Source organism: Mugil cephalus, chromosome 21, assembly GCF_022458985.1.
Source record: "Mugil cephalus isolate CIBA_MC_2020 chromosome 21, CIBA_Mcephalus_1.1, whole genome shotgun sequence".
In the NCBI taxonomy this organism is placed as follows: Eukaryota; Metazoa; Chordata; class Actinopteri; order Mugiliformes; family Mugilidae; genus Mugil; species Mugil cephalus.
In genome coordinates this window covers 17386964-17409306 of record NC_061790.1, presented here as the reverse complement: position 1 = coordinate 17409306, position 22343 = coordinate 17386964, and the positions used below count along the sequence as shown (strand labels likewise).

At 43.0% G+C, this 22343-nt stretch overlaps 1 protein-coding gene across 1 annotated transcript; it reads left to right on the top strand.

The window, feature by feature from the left end:
• Positions 1 to 225: 225 nt before the first annotated feature.
• elp3 (elongator acetyltransferase complex subunit 3) lies at positions 226 to 21977 on the top strand. The gene is made up of 15 exons (XM_047574335.1): positions 226 to 396; positions 685 to 784; positions 2129 to 2267; positions 2699 to 2769; positions 3039 to 3102; positions 3308 to 3376; positions 3955 to 4109; positions 7537 to 7698; positions 7795 to 7921; positions 15705 to 15898; positions 17546 to 17636; positions 19208 to 19273; positions 19369 to 19596; positions 19721 to 19802; positions 21165 to 21977. Exons 1-15 carry the CDS (start codon positions 375 to 377, stop codon positions 21254 to 21256), a joined length of 1662 nt encoding a protein of 553 aa, XP_047430291.1. The 5' UTR covers positions 226 to 374; the 3' UTR covers positions 21257 to 21977.
• Positions 21978 to 22343: the final 366 nt, after the last annotated feature.

The window sequence follows — 22343 nt, the reverse complement described above, 5'->3', positions numbered from 1 at the left end:
TAACACACTACTACAGGGTCGCTAAACTATTTTAAATGATTTAATCTTGATTTCTCCATGAAAATAAAATTGAAAAATTTCACAATACAAATAATAATAATAAACAAAATTCGTGTGTCGTACAACAACACTGTAGTGTTGAAATTTTGAATTTCCAAGTATTTCAGAATGAGGGCTAATAGGGGGAGGGTTGCGTTCACGACATTTTACGACAGCTTCGTTTTCAGTACGACTGAAGCCGTGTTTTGCCGCAACGTGGAGTTGTTTACCACTTTACTGAGTACTCTCCGGTTAAACTACACATGTAACCCATAGTAAACCCCTTAGCAAACACCCGTCCGTGTACATTTGGATTCTGTGGTGCAGAAGAAGAAATGGGGAAGCCAAAGAAAAGGAGTGAGTAGTTAAAATATTTGAAATAGCTTTCGAAATGGTTAGACTTTCTGTAGCTTGTTGCTAATGCTAACTGCGTGGCTGATATGTCATGTAGAAAGTTCAGTTATATTCATAATTTTAAAAGCGAGTCGTTTCTATTTTGAAGGTGCAATATGACGCAGTCAACGTTGTATTATATTAATTGTTGTCTTGTTGGATATACTATCAAGACATTTGCTGTGTGTCTGTCGTAAGTGGAGCTAGTTATGATATAGTAATCTTATAGTATTGATTGTTGCTTTCTGTCAGGCGACATCAGTCGAGCTGAGCTGATGATGATGACCATTGCGGATGTCATCAAGCAGCTGGTTGAAGCCCACGAAGAGGGGAAGGACATCAATCTTAACAAGTAAGTCATCTCCAGTATACACCAGGAGGCATAAAAATGGGGATAACAGCTGATTCTGGTTGATGCCATGGGGGCTGCTCTGTGTATTTTAGAACCTTTGATCTAGTGGGAAATTTATCCAATGAGCAGCAGGTCTCTGAGGAATATGTCTGGTTCATGACAGGGGCCAAAGACAATGACCAATCTGGTTTAAGCAGGTACAAAGGCAACAGTAACTCAAATAAAGTCCTCCAAAAGATCCCATTAGGCCCAGATTCAAATCTAGAACCTTGTTACTGTGAGGCGTCGGTGTTAGGCATCACACCACCTGCCCTAATTCAAATAACCATCCTATTTCTAGTAATCTACTGCAGCATTTGGATGATAGGATCGGAATTTAACAAAAATGAAGTGAAAGCATGGATCCATCCTGCATTGTAGTTGAGGCTGCTGGTGGGTTGTAATGGGTTCAGGGAGTTTTTTGGCACACTTTGGTCCACTTAGTACCATTTGAGTAATTCATTTAAATGCCACAGCTTGCCTGAGTATTGTTGCTGACCATGTCCATCCCCAACCACAGTGCACCCATCCTCTGCTGAAAGCACAAAAATGTCACAAAGCTAAAAAATCAGTTCAAAGTGATTTCTTGAATGTGACAGGCATCCACAGTCCATCAGATAGAACACCTCTGGGACCGATTCACAAATGCGTGGGCAGCTGACAAACTGGCAGCGACTGTGTGATGCTGCCCTGTTGATAAGGAAGGTTTCCAGCAACTTGTTTAATCTGTGCCACAAAGAATTTAAGGCAGCTCTGAAGACAAACATTAGCAAGGCGTATATAATGAACTGGGTCTACATCCACAGGTTGTTCGACTCAGTCGCAACAAATTCCAACAATGACTAGATTTTAGTAACAAGTGTTTGCTCTGTATTTGAAACCAGATTTAGCAGCTCTGGTGTTATCTGCAACTATTAAAAATAATTATTGAAACACAGAGATGATGACACATGTTTTTATTATGAAAAATATGGATACTATAGATATTATTACAGCCACACAGACTAATAACACCAGTCACTATTACAGAAATGTACTAGTACAAGCTGACGATGAAAGAATATGGTAGAAGTTGATATCTGCTTCAAAAACTGATCATGTGAGGCCACAAATCTACCAGGACTGTTTGTGTCACAGTTCTTTTTGCAGCCACATACAACTTTTGTTGAGTTTACTTAATATTTGTATCCAGCTTTATTTTTACAAAAAAACATAGTAGTAAAAAGACACTCTCTCACATGGAACTGCAGAATGTGCTACCTTTTTGTTTTCCCAGTCATAATCAGCATCTCTTTTTTTAAACAGAGTGAAGACAAAGACCTCAGCTAAATACGGCCTTGAAGCCCAGCCTCGCCTGGTAGACATCATTGCTGCCGTTCCACCGCAGTATCGCCGCGCTCTGTTACCAAAACTCAAGGCCAAGCCCATCCGCACTGCCAGTGGGGTACGTAGCTCTCTGTCCCATCTCTCATTCTGTTCTAGGTTCAAGGTTGTTCACATGCAGTGCTGTAAGGCTGCAACCAAACGGCTAAAACGCAGCATGTGCTGCCCATCTTTGTAGTTTGAAGCAACATATGAGTTTTTGAAGACTAATAAATACATCTGCACATAAATAGATGAAGAAATGCTTAATACATGTAGCCTAATCACATCACTTATGTCCTGTTAAATGTCACAATATTTCTTCAGACAGTTTCGTCATGCTTTCTTCCATGAGCTGCGATTACAACTCATGCCATAGTCTGGATCGACACACTCTGGTGTCAAGAATGGAAAGCTGGATGCAGCTTTGTTTTTTGGGATGAAAGTTGGAACTAAAAATACCTCGTATTTATCACTAAAGAAAACAAGACTAAATGATGGCCTCTGTTGCAGATTGCGGTTGTAGCTGTGATGTGTAAGCCACACCGATGTCCTCACATCAGCTTCACGGGCAACATCTGTGTGTAAGTCGTGATTTGATTTTTAACTTCATTTTGTTTTGAGAGGATGAATGTGTTTATTTGAAAAATGTTCTGTCAATAGGACCAGGTGATTGTTATAAATCTGTATGCATTTCACTTACATAGATGAACAATACCTTAACGAGAATTATATGTAAACCTTTGAATGGTTCCATGCATCTTTAATTGGTTACAATTATAGTCATCCCATATATGTGATATGCTTTCCCATTGTTGTCTGTGCAACTCTTAAATCATTTTTTGTCTGACAGCTACTGTCCTGGTGGACCGGACTCTGACTTTGAGTACTCCACACAGTCTTACACTGGCTACGAGGTAAATACTTTTGTTCCAGCTACTGTATGAACCTAATCAAAGCAGTCGTTCTGTTTGTTCTGCTCAAAAGTCACATATTCTGGTTTCTAGTTAACCCCGTTTACTTTGGGCTAAACTTAAGCTAAGCTTTTTTACTTAAGTAAAACATGGCTTGCAGATTTTGTTTTTTCTTTTCATTCATTAACTTCCTTTGTCTTTCTTGTAGCCAACTTCCATGAGAGCCATTCGAGCTCGCTATGACCCCTTCCTCCAGACCAGGCATCGAGTGGAGCAGGTCAGTGACTCACGGCCGTTCACCTTTATATAATCATTTTATGTGTCTATAATAGCCCGTCAATTGTTTAGGCTTTGCTTTGAATTACACTGGAGAAAAAAACGACTTCATTTAGTTGGATGACACATCAGCCTGTGTTTAGCTGCTGTGAGTAAGATATACCTGTTACTAAAACAGCCATTTCCACAAATCAGCTTGTGTGCTGCGACAGCTTTCATTTGCATACATCATGACCACTGAAAATATATTTAGTTTGCTGTAATGAGTGCGATGACTTTTAGCCGCCTTCAAGACCCGGCCCTAATTATGCCATTATTTAAATTTACAGCCACATTAGTCTAATACAGCGGAGCAAAATCAGTCATTAAATCATTTTGTGTAGAAGTCTTTGCTCTGTTAATCTTAATTTGCCACGGTTTTACCTGTCTGAAGTCCATTTAATGGCTGCACATAAAGAATAACTCCGATATATTTTAAAAGACTGTGTGGTCAGTATTAATGAGATGATGTTATATTGCTGAGCTGAATAGCATTTAGCAACATTAGCAGCTGTATAAACCCTTGCGTGTGATGTGCAGCTGAAGCAGCTGGGCCACAGTGTGGACAAGGTGGAGTTCATCGTGATGGGAGGGACCTTCATGGCTCTGCCAGAGGAGTACAGAGACTACTTCATCAGGAACCTCCACGACGCCCTGTCAGGACACACCTCCAACAATGTGGCCGAGGCCGTCAGGTACTCATCATGGATCCAGTCCTCCTTTCAACACTAACACAACACACTTCCAGTTACAGTTAGTGAAGACGAACCCACATCAGGCCAGATACAAACAGTTCAACACTGGTAAATATAAGGCTCATGTTAGAGGTGGGGTGATACAGTGTGGCTGTGATAATGACTATTGGTTGAAGCCATGGATAAACCTGTAACTGGTGCTCACTTGAAGGACTTAAGACAAGGCTGTCCCTACTGCAGATGCCGTATTCGCTGTGGAGGTCAAAGCCTGTTTTGGTTTATTGCTTTTAAATCAGTTTATTTGTCCGTCCGTCTGTTCCCCATCCACATTCACCCAGCGTTTATGAAAACTTTATTTGATCCCTCTGGTTTTCTCTTTCCTGACATTTACTAAGACGACAATACGGTTCTGAAGAACAATGCTACAATTTATGTCTTAACATTCCTCTTTTATTTCCTGATGTACTGATAAGTGTAGTTGAATGTGTACATACAGTTGTCTCCACCGGAGGGAGGTATTGTACCATTTGCTGTATTTCACTCACATTCATGGACCAATTTCTCCCTCACTGCTGCTGGATGCTGGTGGGAGAAAGGGAAAGAAAGAATAACGCAACTATATACTATAAATAATAGTAATAAAAAAAAAAGTTTCAAGACGAAGTATCACGCCCCTTGAATTTTCTGCCTCCTAAATCTTAGGGCTTCAGATTACAATCATTATCACGATGCATCTGTCATGTTCATTTTTAAAGGCGGTAGATAAGTTGTTTAGATTATGAATAATCAGAAAATCCTAAAAACGGATTCCAACCAAAAATTACAAATATAGATATTAGATTTGCAGTGATTAATATGTTTACCAAATCAATTTCCTCCCTGTCACTATCTTCCCACAGATCCCTCGTATGTAAAAATGGTTCATCTGTGTCTATTACGCAACATGGAAAGTATTAGACTGCGTTTGTATTGATCACACTCTCTCAACACCCCGCTCCCTGTAATAACCTAAGACCCGATGACAATCTCCACAGAATGAAGCAATTTATTCAGGAGGAAAATAAGCGATTCCACTCTTTTAAGGCCTTTTAGTTAACTTCCATCGATTTCTCACTTACTGCATTAGGGCAGCCTTGAATGACATCAGGTGCTCTGCTCACTTTGGATGAGCAGCGCTTTTTTTTTTTTTTTTCGATGACTAGAAGAAAAAAGTTTTTGGAGAGTTTCAGACATCATACAGATGATTGGACCAAATAATGGGGTTTTCACAGGGCTGAAATTCCCCCCACTGACCTGCTTGTCTGCAGGAGCTATTTACTCGCTCATAAATACAGATAAGACCCAAGAGGCCAGTCTCTGTGAGTGCTTGTTATATATATGTATATATACATATATACATATATATATATATATATATCTGTGCCAGTCCCTGTGTTTGTGGCATGTGAGTGCGCTCTCAGGTGTGGGAATGTATGTGAATTTGCCGAGCCCTGCTATCAGTGTGCTTCGCTGAGATGCTTTGATTACCGTAATTGTGGTGGCTGCTGCTCCGCTTGGGGAAGGAGTAGGTAGGCACTTGGTTTAGATGGGGACAGCCCTTATCTCTGCCCCGGTGTGCGTGCGTGCATGATTATTGCGATGTGTGTTTGTGCGTCAAAATAAGCGCGCACGTATGACGCTCACGTCTCTGCCTCTCACCACGCTCGCCCCGCTCCTGATCTGATCCCAGCAGCGAGATACCTCCAGATAATCGCCTGAGATAATAGACTTTTTATTGATTCATCTCGTACAATCTGATCATCCTCTCTGGAGCATAAAGTCTTGTAATTGGTGTAAATCAGCCAGCAGACTGTAAAAGATGGACATTTATTGCCAGCAGATACAGAATCAGAAGGAATATTAGCTGGCATGAGGGGAGTTAATGGTCATTGGAGCAGCTGGAGTGGAGTAAATGACAGATGGCTAGTGTGTCTATCGTCTGTTTGGTCTCTTGTGATGTTTTTGCGAGTTCGATCAGTGTCTCAAATAAGTTTTGAAGTAGACCTGAGTCAGATCCAGGCTACATGAAGCAGAGAACGTATTGTCTTGAGATTACATTTGGAGCACAGGGCATCGCGTATAGTCACGTTCTGAAGGCTTCACGTGGAGGTCTAATGCTTTATTAACCTGCAAACGTTTCATGAGCTTGAGGTACAAGGAATGCATTGAAAACTCATTTGGTCATCAGTTGACCTGCTGCTGGATAATTTAGTTGGAAACATCTATCTGTGCAATACTGTACGATACCAACCCATAGTAATGACACTCCTTGATGGCAGCAGCCATCCCCAGTCACAACTGTTTTATAGGCACCTACGCAATATTAGGTCGTAATGTAATGGCTGATCACAACGTTATTTTAGCTTTTTACTAAAACATTTTTAAGTTGCTGTTAAAATGCAGATTGTCATCTTTGATTCAAAGGAATTGCTCCGTTTTTAATCACAGTCCCGTGTTTTAAGTCTGGAACTCATGGACATCACCAAAGAATGGGCTTCCTCCTTTCTGATGTTTTTCTAAGTCTTCACTGCAGCTGCCTTCTGTTCTTTTAGTTGTGTGTGTCACTCTGCATTTGGTTTGGTTATGCCTTCAATAAGCTGTGCAGCTCAAATTGGATTCAGAATATTCCACTTTCTAGACGAACTAATTGGCTGCTCTGACAACATGTTTTCTGCTCATTGTCCATCCGTACATTGATGCTTCATGTGGTTATACTTGAGCTGACAGTGTGTCTCTATACACTTGAATTTGATGGATGAGAGTTTATTTCAAAACCAATTTCAATGCCACACTTGGAATAAAAGGAAGATGAATGGACCTGATGTATTTGTTTAGCTGTTCCTTTATGCAACAAAAACCTAAAACTCACACGAGGGAAGCAAGTCTCAGTAGAATTATTTGTTTCACATCACATACAGGCAGTTGATTCATTGTCTTTCCAAAACCACTGCTTTAATACTTGGACGCCGATATTAACCTGCAAATACGGCAAACGGTGGTGAGACACAGCGGGCTACGTTCTTTTCCAAAGATTTGTGAATGACTGAATTGTTAAATACCCGATTTGCCTCTCACAGAAACACTAATGTCTCATTTAACACAAGCATACTCGCCGTCTGTTTTCCTCATTGCATTAGCGCATTTTTTAATGCGAGGTTAGTGTTAACTGTCTGGATAATGAGACGTGCAAACTCACAGGATGAAAATTGATGCTGCCAAATGATCCCGGTAATATGTTTCATTCACACAGAACCCTCAAACATTTCAGTCACGTTGAGACTAAATAGTGAAGATTAAAAATACATTATTATATAGCCAAAAAAAAAAAAAAAAAAGTTTCTATTTCATGATGATGAGCAGAAATAACAGAGACGGCTTCCTCCCACAGGTACTCGGAGCGCAGCAACACAAAGTGCGTGGGCATCACTATAGAGACGCGGCCCGACTACTGCCTGAAGCGACACCTTAGCGACATGCTGGGCTACGGCTGCACCCGGCTGGAGATAGGGGTCCAGAGTGTTTATGAGGACGTGGCTCGGGACACCAACAGGTCAGTACGTCTGACATAATGTGATGGCCGCATCCAACAGCGCCTGAGTGATAAATGGATAGGTGACATTTTTTTCTGCTTGTCTGTTTTCTCCAGAGGCCACACGGTGCGAGCTGTGTGCGAGTCCTTCCACCTGGCAAAGGACGCCGGCTTCAAGGTGGTCGCCCACATGATGCCAGATCTGCCCAACGTGGGCATGGAGAGGGATGTGGAGCAGTTCATTGTAAGCAATTTTTTTTTTTCCTGTAGCTGTGAGCTATGTAGAGTTAAGTCTTAAGTTAAATCTTAAAGTGAAAATACATTTAAGTCCAAAAACGTTAAGGAAAGACAAATGGACATGTAGAGTTTCTTAAAGACGTTTCTCCACTCATCCGAGCAGCGTCTTCAGCTCTAAGGGACTGTGGGGAGTTGAGGTTTAAATAGTAGCATCTGTGGGTGTAGCCCATCAGAAAACTTGCTTGACTCGTGTCTGTTAATGACCAGAAGCTGGCACGACTAGTGTCTGGTTTTTCCAATTTGCTCCTCTTGCAAACCATCTGTCTCCTCTGGCTAAATGCAGACGTTGTTGTTTTCAATATGCCACGACCTGGATGACTGAGAATCTTCACAGACAGAGAGTCAGAGCAAGTCAGCGTTTGGAGTAGAATGGGTCCAAATATGAGTTTTTTAATCGTTCATTCATTCATTCATTATCTGTAACTGTGTAACCTCTAGAGCAGGGATGCCCACAACTTTTACAATGACCAAGTCAAAATGATCTGTCTACATTAAGAAATGCTAAATACATTTACGGTCACTTAGGTTAATAATAATACATTTTATTTACTATTAAATTCCTCTTGTGACTTGCCCTTACTTGATCCAGACCTCCCACTCATTCTCTGCCCTTCTTTAGTTGATATAAACTGGAAGTAAGGCTAGTTATTTGCTCGCTGGGGCAGCTCTATTGATTGATGTGAAGGGAGATCTCTGACACACCGCCCATCAATCCGCCACTGTACGGTATGTCAACCAAGTGTGAAATACCACAGTGAGGATAGATGATGGACTAACACATAAAACATCGGCGCATGATTTACCAGCACTATCTTTGCAGTCTACTGGTCGGTTGTGATCCACATATAAGGCATCTCATTGGACTAGAGGCATGGTACACCCTGGACAGGCTAACAGTCTATCAAGTAGCATCACAGAAAGCCAAACAACCATTCACCCTCATATCCACACCTGTGACCAATTAAGAACCACATATTAACCTAACAAGTGTGTCTCTGGGCTGTGGGAGGAACCCCCCCCCCCAGAGGGTTAAAGAATGTCCAAACACACTCCCATTCTTGCTTTATCAGTGCTAAACACTACACCACTGTGCTCCCATTTTTCTAATACAGAGAGCTGCAATAATGGTTTGGATTTAAGGCAGTTCCAAATAATCGATATTGTAACAAAGGACCTGGAGAAGTTGCAAGATCTGTGAGAGACCAGTCATTCTTATACATTCCTGTGTATTAGGTATTAGGTGCACCTGTTCAATTGCTTGTTAACACAAATAACTAATCAGCCAATCACATGGCAGTAATTATGTGCATTTAGGTGTGTAGAGGTGAGGTGATCAAGACAACTTGCTGAAGTTCAAACAGAGCATCAGAATGGAGAAGAAAGGGGATTTAAGTGACTTTGAACGTGGTATTGTTGCTGACCATGTCCATCCCTTTATGACCACAGTGGACCATCTACTGACGCCTACTTCCAGCAGGATAATGCACCATGTCACAAAGCTCATGTGCAAGCTTATGTAGACAATACAAAACACTGCAAACAATGTAAAGACAAGAATACAATACACACAGTACAAAACTCAACACAAAAAAGGGCAAAAGATAATGTACCAATAAAAAGACATCACACATAAACAGAGCAACATCGACTAATAAGCAGCTGAACGGAGTCAGAGTGGTTGTAAATGTTTGACTGATGAGCAGCATTGTGTGTGTGTGTGTGTGTGACAGGTTATGATATTAATGTGGTTGTGGGTGAGTGTGTTTATTTGTGTACATTCAGTCCAGTTTCAGCGAGTTCAAGAGTCTGATGGCTTGAGGGTGTTACACAGTCTGGTTGTGTGAGCCAATTAAAGAAACAATTAAAGACACTTGCATGGTGGGAAACGATTGTCGAGCACCGTACTCTGCCCACGGTTGGAGGCAAATGTGTATTTTTTTCCAGCAGATAGTAAGCGCTCCCTGCAGAGAGCTGTAGTGAGCGCCCTACTAACTCTTTTAAGACTTAATTGGTTCATCATCATCTGATAGTTTTAAATAGTCAAAATTGAATCAAGAAGAGCTGTATGAGTAACAAATGAGTAAAACTCCGGTCTAAAAATATCAGCAAAGTTGTCTGTCGTGAGGTTTTATTGTTTGTAACATTAGTAATCATACTTTCTTCTTTTGCTTGGTATCAAAGTGCGTCATCTCTGCTTATCCGACAGCGGCACAGTAACAAGTGGGTCCTGCATGTAGCATCTTAAAATAGCACCGGAAAATCTGCGGCAGTCGCTCGCGGTCCCGACTGTGATGTGACTCGATGGAAAATCCTGTCAGATGTCGCTCAACAGCAGGCTCTCTTACGGCTTTGATTGGAGACGCGACCGTAATACGAATGTGCGGAATCAGACGACGCCCCCCTCCCACCGCGCCTGACTGTAGGATGTAGATGAAGACTCCGTTTGTGGCCGCGCGCAAATTTTCGGCTAATTTGGTTCATTGTTACAGTGATGAAACAAGAGGCGGAGGGTTAAAGGCGCGACGAGGAAAAGAGCAGATAGTGGTAATTGGTGCAGGTGAGGCTCTAAGCAAAATATGTCACGTGCTGTCTGGAAAACCAACAGGATCCAATATCAGGTTTCTCTTTGCCTGTTAATTATACTGCAGATAGTTGCAGCATTAGTACAGAGTCTATTGCAGAAGATTTTAAAAGAAAAAGCAAAAAAAAAAATACTAGAAGGAGAAGAAGGTTCAGCCGTGATGTGGAAGCTGGTTGGATGTAAAACGTTCTCTGAAATAGGCTCACCCCTCACAACACACACAGATTTAGTGTTTTAAGGTAAAATCCTAAATCAAAAAGCCTTCATGTCCTTTATTCGCTTTGTGGTACAAGCATCAACACTCGGCACAGCAAAGGATCGGAGTTGTGGGAAAGCGCCTGTGTTCCCGCAGATGTGCGACGGCCCCTCTCTGTGTGTGTTTACTGAGCCGGTTTTGTGTGTGAATGTTTGTCTGATGGTAATATGAAAGGCAGCAGCAGGCCGTCACAGTGAGAGGAAGCAGATTGAATGTGTGTTCGGCCCCGTCCGTCTCTGTAGCCTTGCCACTTATTTTTTTTCTCTCCAGAGAGAACTTCTTCCTCCGACTCCGCTGTCTCTTCCCCGGCTCCGTCCGCACCCTCCTGTCTCCTTGCGTGCCTCTTTTCAAAGCTCTCTTGCGTTTTTTTTTCTCTCCATTATCTCTCACTTTATCCTCTTCTTCTCTCTCCACTCCACTCGCAGAGTTGTCGCTCCATGCTTTCTGTTTGCCCGTCATCTAGCCCCTGTCCTCTTCCAACCCCCCCGTTATCACGCAAACACTTCGATTATATGGCTTGCCTGTGACTCCCCTTTGCTCCTCCTCATCATGTCTAATCTTCCATGACAACCTTCCCGCTAGTTATTGGAGGGGGGAAAAAATATGCAGCTTCTTAAACATTTTCACTCCAGGACTCAAATTAAGCATCTCGTGACTTTTCCTAGAATCCATAAAATTTACTGCTGCCACTCACACACAGGGAGCACTTAGAAACAGTCGGACCATATCAGAAAAGATCGGGGTGGTTCGCATGACCAGGTTTTTTAATACCTGATTAAAGTTAATGTGTTAAACTATCCACTGATCAGGCATAACATTATGACCACCTTCCTTCCTTATATTGCGTTGGCCTCCTTTGTGGTGACTCATCAGAGAATGGACATGGGTCTTCTGAGGGTGTCCTGTGAAGTCTGGCAACAGAATGTTGTTAGTGGGGGTCCTCTGGGTTGAGGGGAGGGTCCTCTGTGGATCATCACACAGATACTTGATCAGTTTGGGATCTAGTGAATTTGAAGGCCAGGTCAACACCTTGTGCTGATCTTCATGTTTTTTGAGTTGTTCTTAAACTATTTTTGTGGGTGTGTCTGTGTCAGGCTGCATCCTACTGGGGTGTCATTGTTATGGGGTGGGGGTGTCTGGTCTTGTCTGGTTTGTTCTAGGTGGGTGGTACATGTCTAAGTAACACCCACATGAATGGCAGGTCCAGACGTTTCCCAGCAGAACATTGAATTGTCACGAGATTGTCAATGTTATTTAGCATTTAGTGGTCATAATGTTATGCCTTATGAATGGATGGATGTAAGTCAGCGACCCTGCCCTAACCTGAAACCACCACCATGCCTCCCTACACTCAAAATGGTGGCATTTCTAAATCTATAATCTCATTCTATCCTCACCTTCCCTCTACCAAAATGTCTTTTGAAAACTGTGCATTAAAGCTATTATGTAGAACTTCCACATGTGAGTGAATGTCTGTCCCATTAAAGCCTTTATCTAAGGCGCTTACACAACGCTGAGTCACCATGACCACCAGTTTTTGTATTTTACAGACATTAGAGTAAAATACGGAGAGACTGCAGCAGTTATGAGAATGGTGGAGCATATGACGGAGAAGCAAAAGTAACTTGGGCTCCATGAGTCTACTGTCGGGGCGTCAGAAATAATTTCGAGAAAGCAGGATTCTGATGCTAAAACTCCACACAGCTGCATTCTGAACACGGGTTACCACTGGTGTAGAAAGAAGATAAGGGATGGAGGTTATAAACTGTAGGCTTGCGTCAACAGTGTTTGTGTTATTACTCTGGCTGTCAGAGGGCAGACAGAGATGCACTGCACTGGAGCTTTCAACTAATCAGTAAATGCACCTTTCAATTGCATGTAATGGAGTTTATTCAGCCAAGAGATTCTCACTTTTTTTTTTCCTCACAGTGCTCTCTAAGCTGGGACATTTTAAGTTGCGCGACCTATAATTGTGTATAACTGTAGCATCTGAGCAAAGTGCATTTTCATTACCTCAGTCGCATCACCCGTTCCACTCCCCATATCGGACGTCTAGAGAAGACGATCACAGCCTGGCCTGTTGCACTCAGTGTTACTGGGAGTTACCTGGAATTTAATTGGAACTCTGCTTTGTCATTATTTTTTTTTTAACCCAGCCTGCCGGAACCTGTGATATTTTTCATTAACCTTACACAAACCTGACCGACCTGCTTGTTAGAAGCGACCTTCACATCACTAGGTGGTGGTGAGGTACGAAGAAGCATAGCGATGTGCAGACATGGATAGGAACAATTTAAAGCATTGAAAATTGATTAGACCTGAAGGATACACACGGTGTGTTCTGAATTTGAGTTTAGCGTCCTCTAAAGCGGAGCCAGATGGGTGAAACATGTCCGTGTTATCGATGTCCACGTCTGGTTTTGGTTTCTTGCTGGAGTTTGTCACAATCTGCCTGCATTCCTGTGGTTCCCAGTCTTTGATAGCTGAGTGATTTGAAACACTTTTACTATTTGGGCGTCAGGCTTTAATGAGTTTTCATTTAAAAAAATAAATCTTCCGATATAGTTTGTCATTTCTCAAGCAAATATGTTTAACTGTGTTGGTTCTAGCTTCTCAGATGTGTTCACATTGAGAGGTGACAAACATCAGCTGAATTTAATATGTTCTCCAGCTCATCTTTTTAGTTTTTATGACCACTTTTTTGCTTCATTTGTCACTCTCATCAGTACAGTTTCTTTGCGAGCACCAAACGGCACGCAGCCACACCCTGTCGAGCATTTATCAGCTAATGAGCAGGATATTTCCCTCAGGAGTCGGAGGCACATGTTCCTCCATGTGTGCCACGTTTTTCGCTGAATCGCCAATGCTTAATTTAATGGAAAGTTCTGTGAATTTGCGTCAGTAAATGTAATCAAAGTTATACTGATCTCTGATCGCGCTCCTCTTTCAATGAAAACGAGCTTCAATCTTCAAGCACCTCAGCACAATTGGAAATTCAGTCCTGCTTTGCCCTCGGACAAGCCTTTTAGTGAATTTATATCCTCTAAGATTTCTGACTTTTAACTGATCAGTGATAATGGACCCAACCCTTTGGGTTGTAATTAAGGGTCACATCATCTTATACCAATCATTCAGTAAAAGAGCGGGTTAAGACGTTTCTCTGATATCGAGAACGAATCGATGTTTGAAAACAGTTACCATATCTCAAAAAGTTAAGACGTTCTCAATGCCATTTAGAAAGGAAAACATGAATAGAACCACATTCTTAGTGAAGAGATTATATTCATGAATGTAATCAAAGTTCATTTTCTGTCACAGGGGAAATATGGAAATTTGGTGACACGTGTTATAGACTTGACCTATTTTCAATGTACTGTCTGTCTTTATTGAAATGATTTCAGAGATGCATAAATATCAATGAATCTTTTAAGGAAAATAAAACTAATAATCATGGTCAGAATTGATTTCCTCGCTCTTGGGCGATGTATCTAATTTTAGCCGTGTTTGCTCAGCCTGTTCTCCATCATGACTTCAGCTTCCCAATGATCCTTAAAAGGATTACGCGGGAATAGATAAATGGATCAGCTTGAATTTCATTCATATTTCGCTATGAATGAAATTTCGAGCCCGTGCATTTTGACGTCCTGTTTTGCTTGCAGCGTCCGATTTAATGAGGAGAGATGATATGATGTAAATGGCAGCTGAGTTTTCAGTGCCAAAATACCATCCACGAGAACTGGTAATCATATTTCTGTTCAGGCCTCGGTGCTCCGAGCTCTTCCGTTCAGTTTGCCGGCTTAAGGAAGCACGGATCTCTTATTCCCCCCCTGTTAATCTCATTTAGTTAAATATGTGTCCTTTTCGGTCATTATCTGCATCGTATTGATCACATCCCACTGAGTTCCCACAGCAGGGACAGGATAACTTTGCGTCCTCCTTGTGTCCATCATGGTTGTCCTGATAATGAAATTCGATTTCAACTTCCGCCCAGCCTGAGATCCTTTCTCACTTATCTCTGGCGTACAGACGCTCCCGTTCCCAGGGGAGGCATCCTTAACAGGGTTCCTCACCGCCGAGCAACAGGAGCTGTGATTCGTGATCCAAAGCGGCAGCAGGTGCAGAATCCCCAAAATAGTCTCTTGACTCCCTTTTTACGGGTTTTGTATCAGGCCGTCGTTACTTGTCAGATTGGCTGCCTCCATCCTCTCCTCCCCCTCTTCAGGTTTAGTGCAGGGCCATGTGGGACATGTCCTCGTGTGATTATGAGCTGTGACAAGGGAGAGATTAGGAGATAGTGATAATGCAGCCTATTTTAGAGAAATACGGGTCTCGATTCCAGATCTTCACGGTCCTGATAATAATAGTCATCGGATGGGAGGAGAACGACTGGAAATCACACCGACTTCCATGAGTGCACAAAAACAAACAGAAAAACCTGACAGCTACATTTGTTTCTTTCACTTGAGTGACTGACTTTATTGTCCTCCGCTTCCTTCCATTTCATCTGATGTCTTCTTTCAGGTTATAGAGTCCTTGCCTTTTCAAATAGACCCGTCTTGCTTTTCTCCCTTTCTCTACCTTTCTCTGCTGCCTGTTGTCGTGGAGAAAATTAATGAATCAAATCACCTCTGTGGGCATTTTGTTTATTTGCTCTTTCTTTCATTCTTTAAAGCTGCAATGTAGTGGGCCTGCTGCCAAACATCCAATGTGTGTACCATAAAATCCACCCCGTGAGGTTTATTACTCAACACGGTGATTTCACAAATCAATAACCTGAGTAAAAAAGATCAAGTAGGATGAAATGAATCGTAATGTTGGCTGGGACTCTGTTCATTATTATACAGACGTGACATTTACACTATCCACATATTCTTCTTTTTATTTTTTTTGCAGGAGTTTTTTGAGAACCCGGCATTCAGGCCTGACGGATTAAAGCTGTACCCCACGCTGGTGATCCGAGGCACGGGTCTGTACGAGCTGTGGAAGACGGGCCGGTACAAGAGCTACACACCGAGTGCTCTGGTGGACCTGGTGGCTCGAATCCTGGCTCTGGTGCCGCCGTGGACTCGAGTTTACCGCGTGCAGAGGTGAGTAAATTGATGGGTTTGATGACACAGCTGAGGTCCGTCATCATAGTTATTGGACGTGCTCCCAGCAGGTTTCCCCCTTGCTAATGCGTCCAGCTCGTGTCTCCAGGACCATCAGATCCTGGATCATGCCATTTTTGCGCTGTGTGTGCATTCGCTTTGGAGCTCTGCCCTCTAGTGGCCAATAATCTTTTGACACAGCTTTAAATGTGCACATTAGCATTGTTGCACAACTAAATGTAGAAACGACTGAAGGTGTGTTTTTTCTAGAAATGTTAAATGACAATCCCATCACAATAATTTGAAAATTAAATGCATGCGTGACATCGTAATCCAATAAGAGATCAGAAGCCACAGGGTATTTTAGTTGCATATTAATCTCAATGAAGTTTCTGGTAATTCTTCTATTTTTACACAACATAAATTCACTATATTGCCAAAAGTATTCACTCACCGATCCAAATAACTGAACTGAGGTGTTCCAATCACTTCCGTGACCACAGATGTATAAAATCAGACTGCTCTACAAACATGAAAGAATGCATGGCTCTAAGTGAATTCAGGTGTTGTACTCTGATAAGATGCCACCTGTGCAACAAGTCCTGTTAATATTCCACAGTCAACTGTCAGTGGTTCACTGAAAGTTGAAGCGATTTAGCCACGTAAAATGATAGTGGGGTTAGAGGATGCTGAGGAGCATAGTGCACAGAGGTCACCAACTTTCTGCAGAGTCAATGACCACAGACCTCCAAACTTCATGATCTTCAGATTAGCTCAAGAACAGTTTGTAGAGAGCTTCATTGAAGGAGCAGCCGCATTCAAGCCAAACATCACCAAGTTCAGTGCAAAGCGTCTGATGACGTGGTGTAAGGGAGCAGTGGAGACGTTCTTTGTAGTGATGAATCACGTTTCTCCATCTGGTCATCTTATGGACCAGTCTGGGTTTGGTGGTGACCAGGAGAATGGTGCTTGATGACTGCATTGTACCTAGTGTGAAGTTTGGTGGAGGAGGGATTGTTGAGATGGTGTGAGGTTGTTTTTAAGGAGCTGGGTTTGGATGATTAGTTCCAGTGGAAGGAACTCTGAATGCTTCAGCATACCAAGAGATTGTGGACAATTCCATGCTCCCAAGTTTGTGGGAACAGTTTGGGGATGAACCCCTTCCTGTTCCAACATGACTGCACACCAGTGCACAAAGCAAGGCCCATAAAGACAACCTGATAGAACCTGTTCCACCTTTGAGATGACTTAGATGAAGTCTGTGAGCCAGGCCTTCTCGTCTGACCTCACAAATGTGCTTCTGGAAGAATGGTCAAAAATTCCCATAAACACACACCTTGGGTCGACGTCATATTAAACCCTATGGGTTAAGAATGGGATGTAACTTAAGTTTACATGTGTGAAAAGGCAGGTGAGCAAATACTTTTGGCAATAATAGTATATTACTCTCTGCTTAGCTCCTTGCCTTCCCTCAGGTTAAAAAAAAAAATACATCACTGACCTGATACATGCACGTTTCAGCACAATTTTGTACCTGAGTCATGAACGATCATGCAGTATACTTTTATTTTATGTATCACCCTTTGTTCCACCCTTTATGTATTGTCTGTCTCCTCTTTATAACACTACTATTTTGCGCTCCACCAGGGACATCCCCATGCCGCTGGTGAGCTCCGGAGTGGAGCACGGCAACCTGAGAGAGCTGGCACTGGCCAGGATGAAGGACATGGGCACTGAGGTGAGACTCAAAGACCTTTCATAGTAGCCTGAAAGACTTTGTCAGCTTATTCTAAGTAAGAAAGCTAATAGACTCTTTCAGCTGGGATGAGATCCCAGAGCTCAGGTGGAGGCCTCTGCCAGCTGATAAATGCTGACTGTACTAATCATTTTTATATATTGCTTTGATAGGTTAAGATGGCAAATTAAAGGCCTCTCAGGTATAGTTAAGGACCGACGGTGCACAGATAGGAGCTCCCTCCCCTCAGTGTCCTCCCCATTTATTGAATTTATATTGATAAATTGATGAAGTAGATTACAGTTTAAAAACCCCCTATTAGTTTCGATTAGGGGTTATGGTTAGGGTTATTACAAACAACCAAGGCCTTCATTGACAGTCAGTCATAAAATTCTTTGTCCGTGGAAACGGCTTTTCTCTTTCCTCAAATTACTTTTATTGTGTGTTTTGGGCAGAGGCTTTTCAAGCAGTGCTTTGCAGCAGAACCCACCTCAGAAGTGACGCATTTCCCATCACACATTGCACTGCAATTTCCAGAAAGCGACTGTGTCGACGTCGTGAAGATTATCCAGACTTTGACCTAGTTTCAAACTGACTTTCCCTTAAAACTTTTCTAGCTGAGTTACAGTTTCATATTGAGTGATATATATATATATATAACTAAACTATTCTCCGGGTACTCCTCCCACCTCCAAAGACATGCTCGTTAGGTTAATTAGTGACTCTAAATTGACCCTGAGTGTGAGTGTGAGTGTGAGTGTGAATGCTTGTTTGTCTCTATGTTAGGCCCTTTATTAGGCTGGCGACCTGTCCAGGGTGAACCCCACCTCCAACAACCCCTGCGACCCTAGTGAGGATAAGCGGTAGTAGATGAGATGAGATGACTAAACCAGCAGACAATAAACCTGTGTTCTCGATTTTTAAGATGAGAAATCGTAAAAAGTGTAAATATGTTCTTTTCTCTTTTCCTCCACCTTTTTTCCTTCCAAGTACTGGTGGCTCATACTTGAAACAGAAAGCCTCTTAAGTTGTCAGACCTGGTTGAGATGGACACAATCAGTGGTTACCACGGTAACAGCGGATGCCCTTTAATTCCACAGCAAACACTCCTTGACTTTGTCAGAAATATAACAGCGGGGTTGGACACACTGCCCGTTTTTCATATCGTCGTCAATAATTGTCTTTTTTTTTTCTAAGCGCCATGAGCGGCCGCGGTCTGATTTCACGCTCCACCCCGTGTGAGAGCAGAGTAAATTTGTCTGGGCTGTGGAGGAGCTCTCTATCTAACAGCTCGCCGCGGCCGCTCCATCTTGTTCCGTCGCTTCCCGCGGTGACTAAAACTGATCTCCTGTCAAAAGAAATCCTGACGCTGACTGTTGCGAAAGCACTGTGAAAAATGTCCGGATTGTGTTTTGTGTGATTGCTTCTCAATACGAGTTCCCGCGTGAGCCGCGAGTGGTGTCAAAAACACCGCTTCCTGCGACTGTCTGAACCACGTATTTATTTCAGGTCAGTGGAGTTTCTTATTTTGAAATTGAGGTTTTCTATTGACCCGTTGAAATGTCCGTGTGCAGTGTCGAGACGTGAGAACCAGAGAAGTGGGCATTCAGGAGATCCACCACAAAGTCAGGCCTTACCAGGTAACATGGACCGTCACTTTCACGTAGTCTGAAGATTTCACGCTCCCGCACGTGTTCGTTGAACAGAATTAACTAACGCGGGCGCATGCGTACAGGTGGAGCTTGTGAGGAGGGACTACGTCGCCAACGGCGGCTGGGAGACCTTCCTGTCCTACGAGGACCCGGAGCAGGACATCCTGATCGGCCTGCTGCGGCTGCGGCGCTGCTCTCCGCAGTCCTTCCGTCCTGAGCTCAAAGGAGGCGTGTCGATCGTCCGCGAGCTGCATGTGTACGGCAGCGTGGTCCCCGTGAGCAGCCGAGACCCCAGCAAGTTCCAGCACCAGGTGGCTACACATTCACACCCGCCTTCTCTCTGTGACCCTCATCAGACCGGAGACGTTTGAGCAGTTCAACATATTTTGACAAGGTTGTGTGATGATAATGGTATTTGTGGTTTGTGCTGTTTAGGGCTTTGGTATGATGCTGATGGAGGAGGCAGAGAGGATAGCCAGAGAGGAACACGGCTCTGGTAAACTGGCAGTCATCTCCGGTGAGAAGCAAAAACAGCACACAGGGGGGTTCATTGTGGAGTCTGTCGAGTTCTTTTGGCTCATGGTTACTGACAACGCAAGATAAACTGTGTGTGTTCACAGAGCAGACAAACGCTCTTGTTTTTGAAGTCAGTAATAATTGTGACAACACACTCTCTTCCTTTTAAACCTCAGTGACAAGTGAACTGTCACCAGCCCCGCAGTGAAATCCACCCCAACGTTTTCAAGATGGATCCTTTTAATTTGAGGCAGACAACTGAAAACAGCGCTGGGTGTCTCACGTAGTTCTGAACTCTGCTTTTCCATCATATTGTGAAGTTCATTTTCGAAGCCACTGCCGACATGTGGCGTTTAATAAGACCTCATCAGTTTGGTTGTTAAAGAATAAGGAAGATGCTTACTGTAACAGAGATCACGCTGATCAGCCACAACATTAAAACCACTTACAGAAATAGTAAATATCATTGACCATCTTGTGATAATTCAGTTTTCTGCTGGGAAACTTTTCATATGGATGTTACTTAGACATGTTCCACCCACCAAGACCAGACCAGATACCCCCACCCCATAGCAATGACACAGCAGGATGCAGCCTGACACACACACACACACACACACACACACACACACAAACAGTTTAGGAACAACCCAAAAAACATGAAGAACAGCACAAGGTGTTGACCTGGCCTCCAAATTCACTAGATCCCAAACTGATCAGGTACCTGTGGGATGATCCAACCTGATCAATCCCATCACAAGTGGGTGGCTTTAAGTTCCTGCGCTCACACAAAGTATTGAAATGTGTCTCCACATGCGCTGCCAGCCAATGCTTGACCTTTGAGTTTTGCACTCTGTATGCAGAGATCAGATTAAGACTTTAACGAGCCTCCACTTGCTCCAAGGTCTGAACGGGGCCTCGTCTTCTTATATTAAATGGGTTGAGTGTCATCAGTAAAGTTAAATTTGACTGTCCACATCAGACAGGACTAATTTGTGCTTGAAAAGCAAAGTTCTGTTCTAATGAACGTTTTGGGGCATGTAAACACATAGTCTTATTGGATCTTTTTGATTTCAGTGGCGTTGAAGAAATCCATGTGAGCATAACTCTTTCTAAACTTCTTCCAAGATCTTTTGTTATCTGTCTGCGTCGAATCCTCTTGTCAGCTGGCACAAAATCCAGCCCATAATAAATCATTGCATCTGCCTGGCTCCAGTAACTGTGCGCTCCACAGTGAAAAGAGGGATATGAGGAACTGGTGACAAATGACTTAAAACATCTGGTGTACGCTTGTCTTCCGGCTAATATTTCATCCTCACACACTAAAAAAACTTTTTCGTCTTGTGTGTGGTCCGTTCTGCAGGAGTTGGAACGAGGAACTACTACAGGAAGATGGGCTACGAGCTGGAGGGGCCGTACATGGTGAAGGACCTGTATGGTCCTGGAACGGACTGAACCTGACCATGATTGTTATCAGGAAGCTGCGCGCAATATTTTATTTATCAAAAGTTCCGTGTTATATGGAATGAATATTTTTTTCCAGTATCGGGGGAGAAAATGGTCAGGTTGTTCTCGACGCTTATCTAAAACCCACTGCTGAATTCCTTCCGTTTTATTTAGATAAGGAGACGTGCGAGAAGCCCTAAGGAATACATTTATTCCGAATAAAGTTGGCCTGATACTAGGTACAGTCTCACCAAAGACATTTCAAATTGTACATCACCGCCCGCTCCTTCTCCCACACTCAGTAACTACTGCTGACTACCGCTGCCTTCCCAGTAAAGTCACTTTCTAGCAAGCAGAGGCGTTTTCATGCGGCTGCTGGAGATGAATCTGGACTTGGAGGTAACCCTTAAATAACTCTTGTGTTCGTCTGGGACAAGATCCCTGCTCGGCATCACGGTTTGAGTTAATCGTGTTTGTGTTGCAATTAAACAGAGGAGCATTCATTAATAGTTGGCAGTGGATGAATGAACAGTGGGAGGTGTCCTCACTGGGCAGTCGTTGTGTAATTGTTCTGATTTACTGGGCAGGAAATTGAGTGTTACATAAATTTCATTTTAAAGCCATTCAGTTAATCCCATTTTTTCTCCCTTTTTTTGTGTCATGAATTCTCCATTCTTCATGTATGGTAAATCCAGATCTTTTTCTTAAAGAATAAAGTATATTTCCGTTACCAAGCCTCTGATGCTGCAGCGCTCTGTTGCGAGACATTTCAATAATTAAATGAGAATCGCCGAAAAGGTTTCAGCCTCCGAGGAAAGGTCGTGTCACGAGAGAGGCTCCCGTGATGTGTCCCCCAATGTCGAGGGTGCAGGAGACCCCACGGTGATTGCCCCGCGAGAGCGTTTTGCTGGCTCATTTGATGCGGCCTTTCCAATTACATCTCTCTCAGTTACCTGCCAGTGCTGAGCGCTGACGGAACGCCGCATTGTTCCTGGAAAGGGGGGGTGGGGGGGGTTGTCATTTGAAAAATAGCCAGCAATAAAGCACCGACGGCTCGTGCGGTGACCTATGTCTCATATGGATTCCAACGGCACGG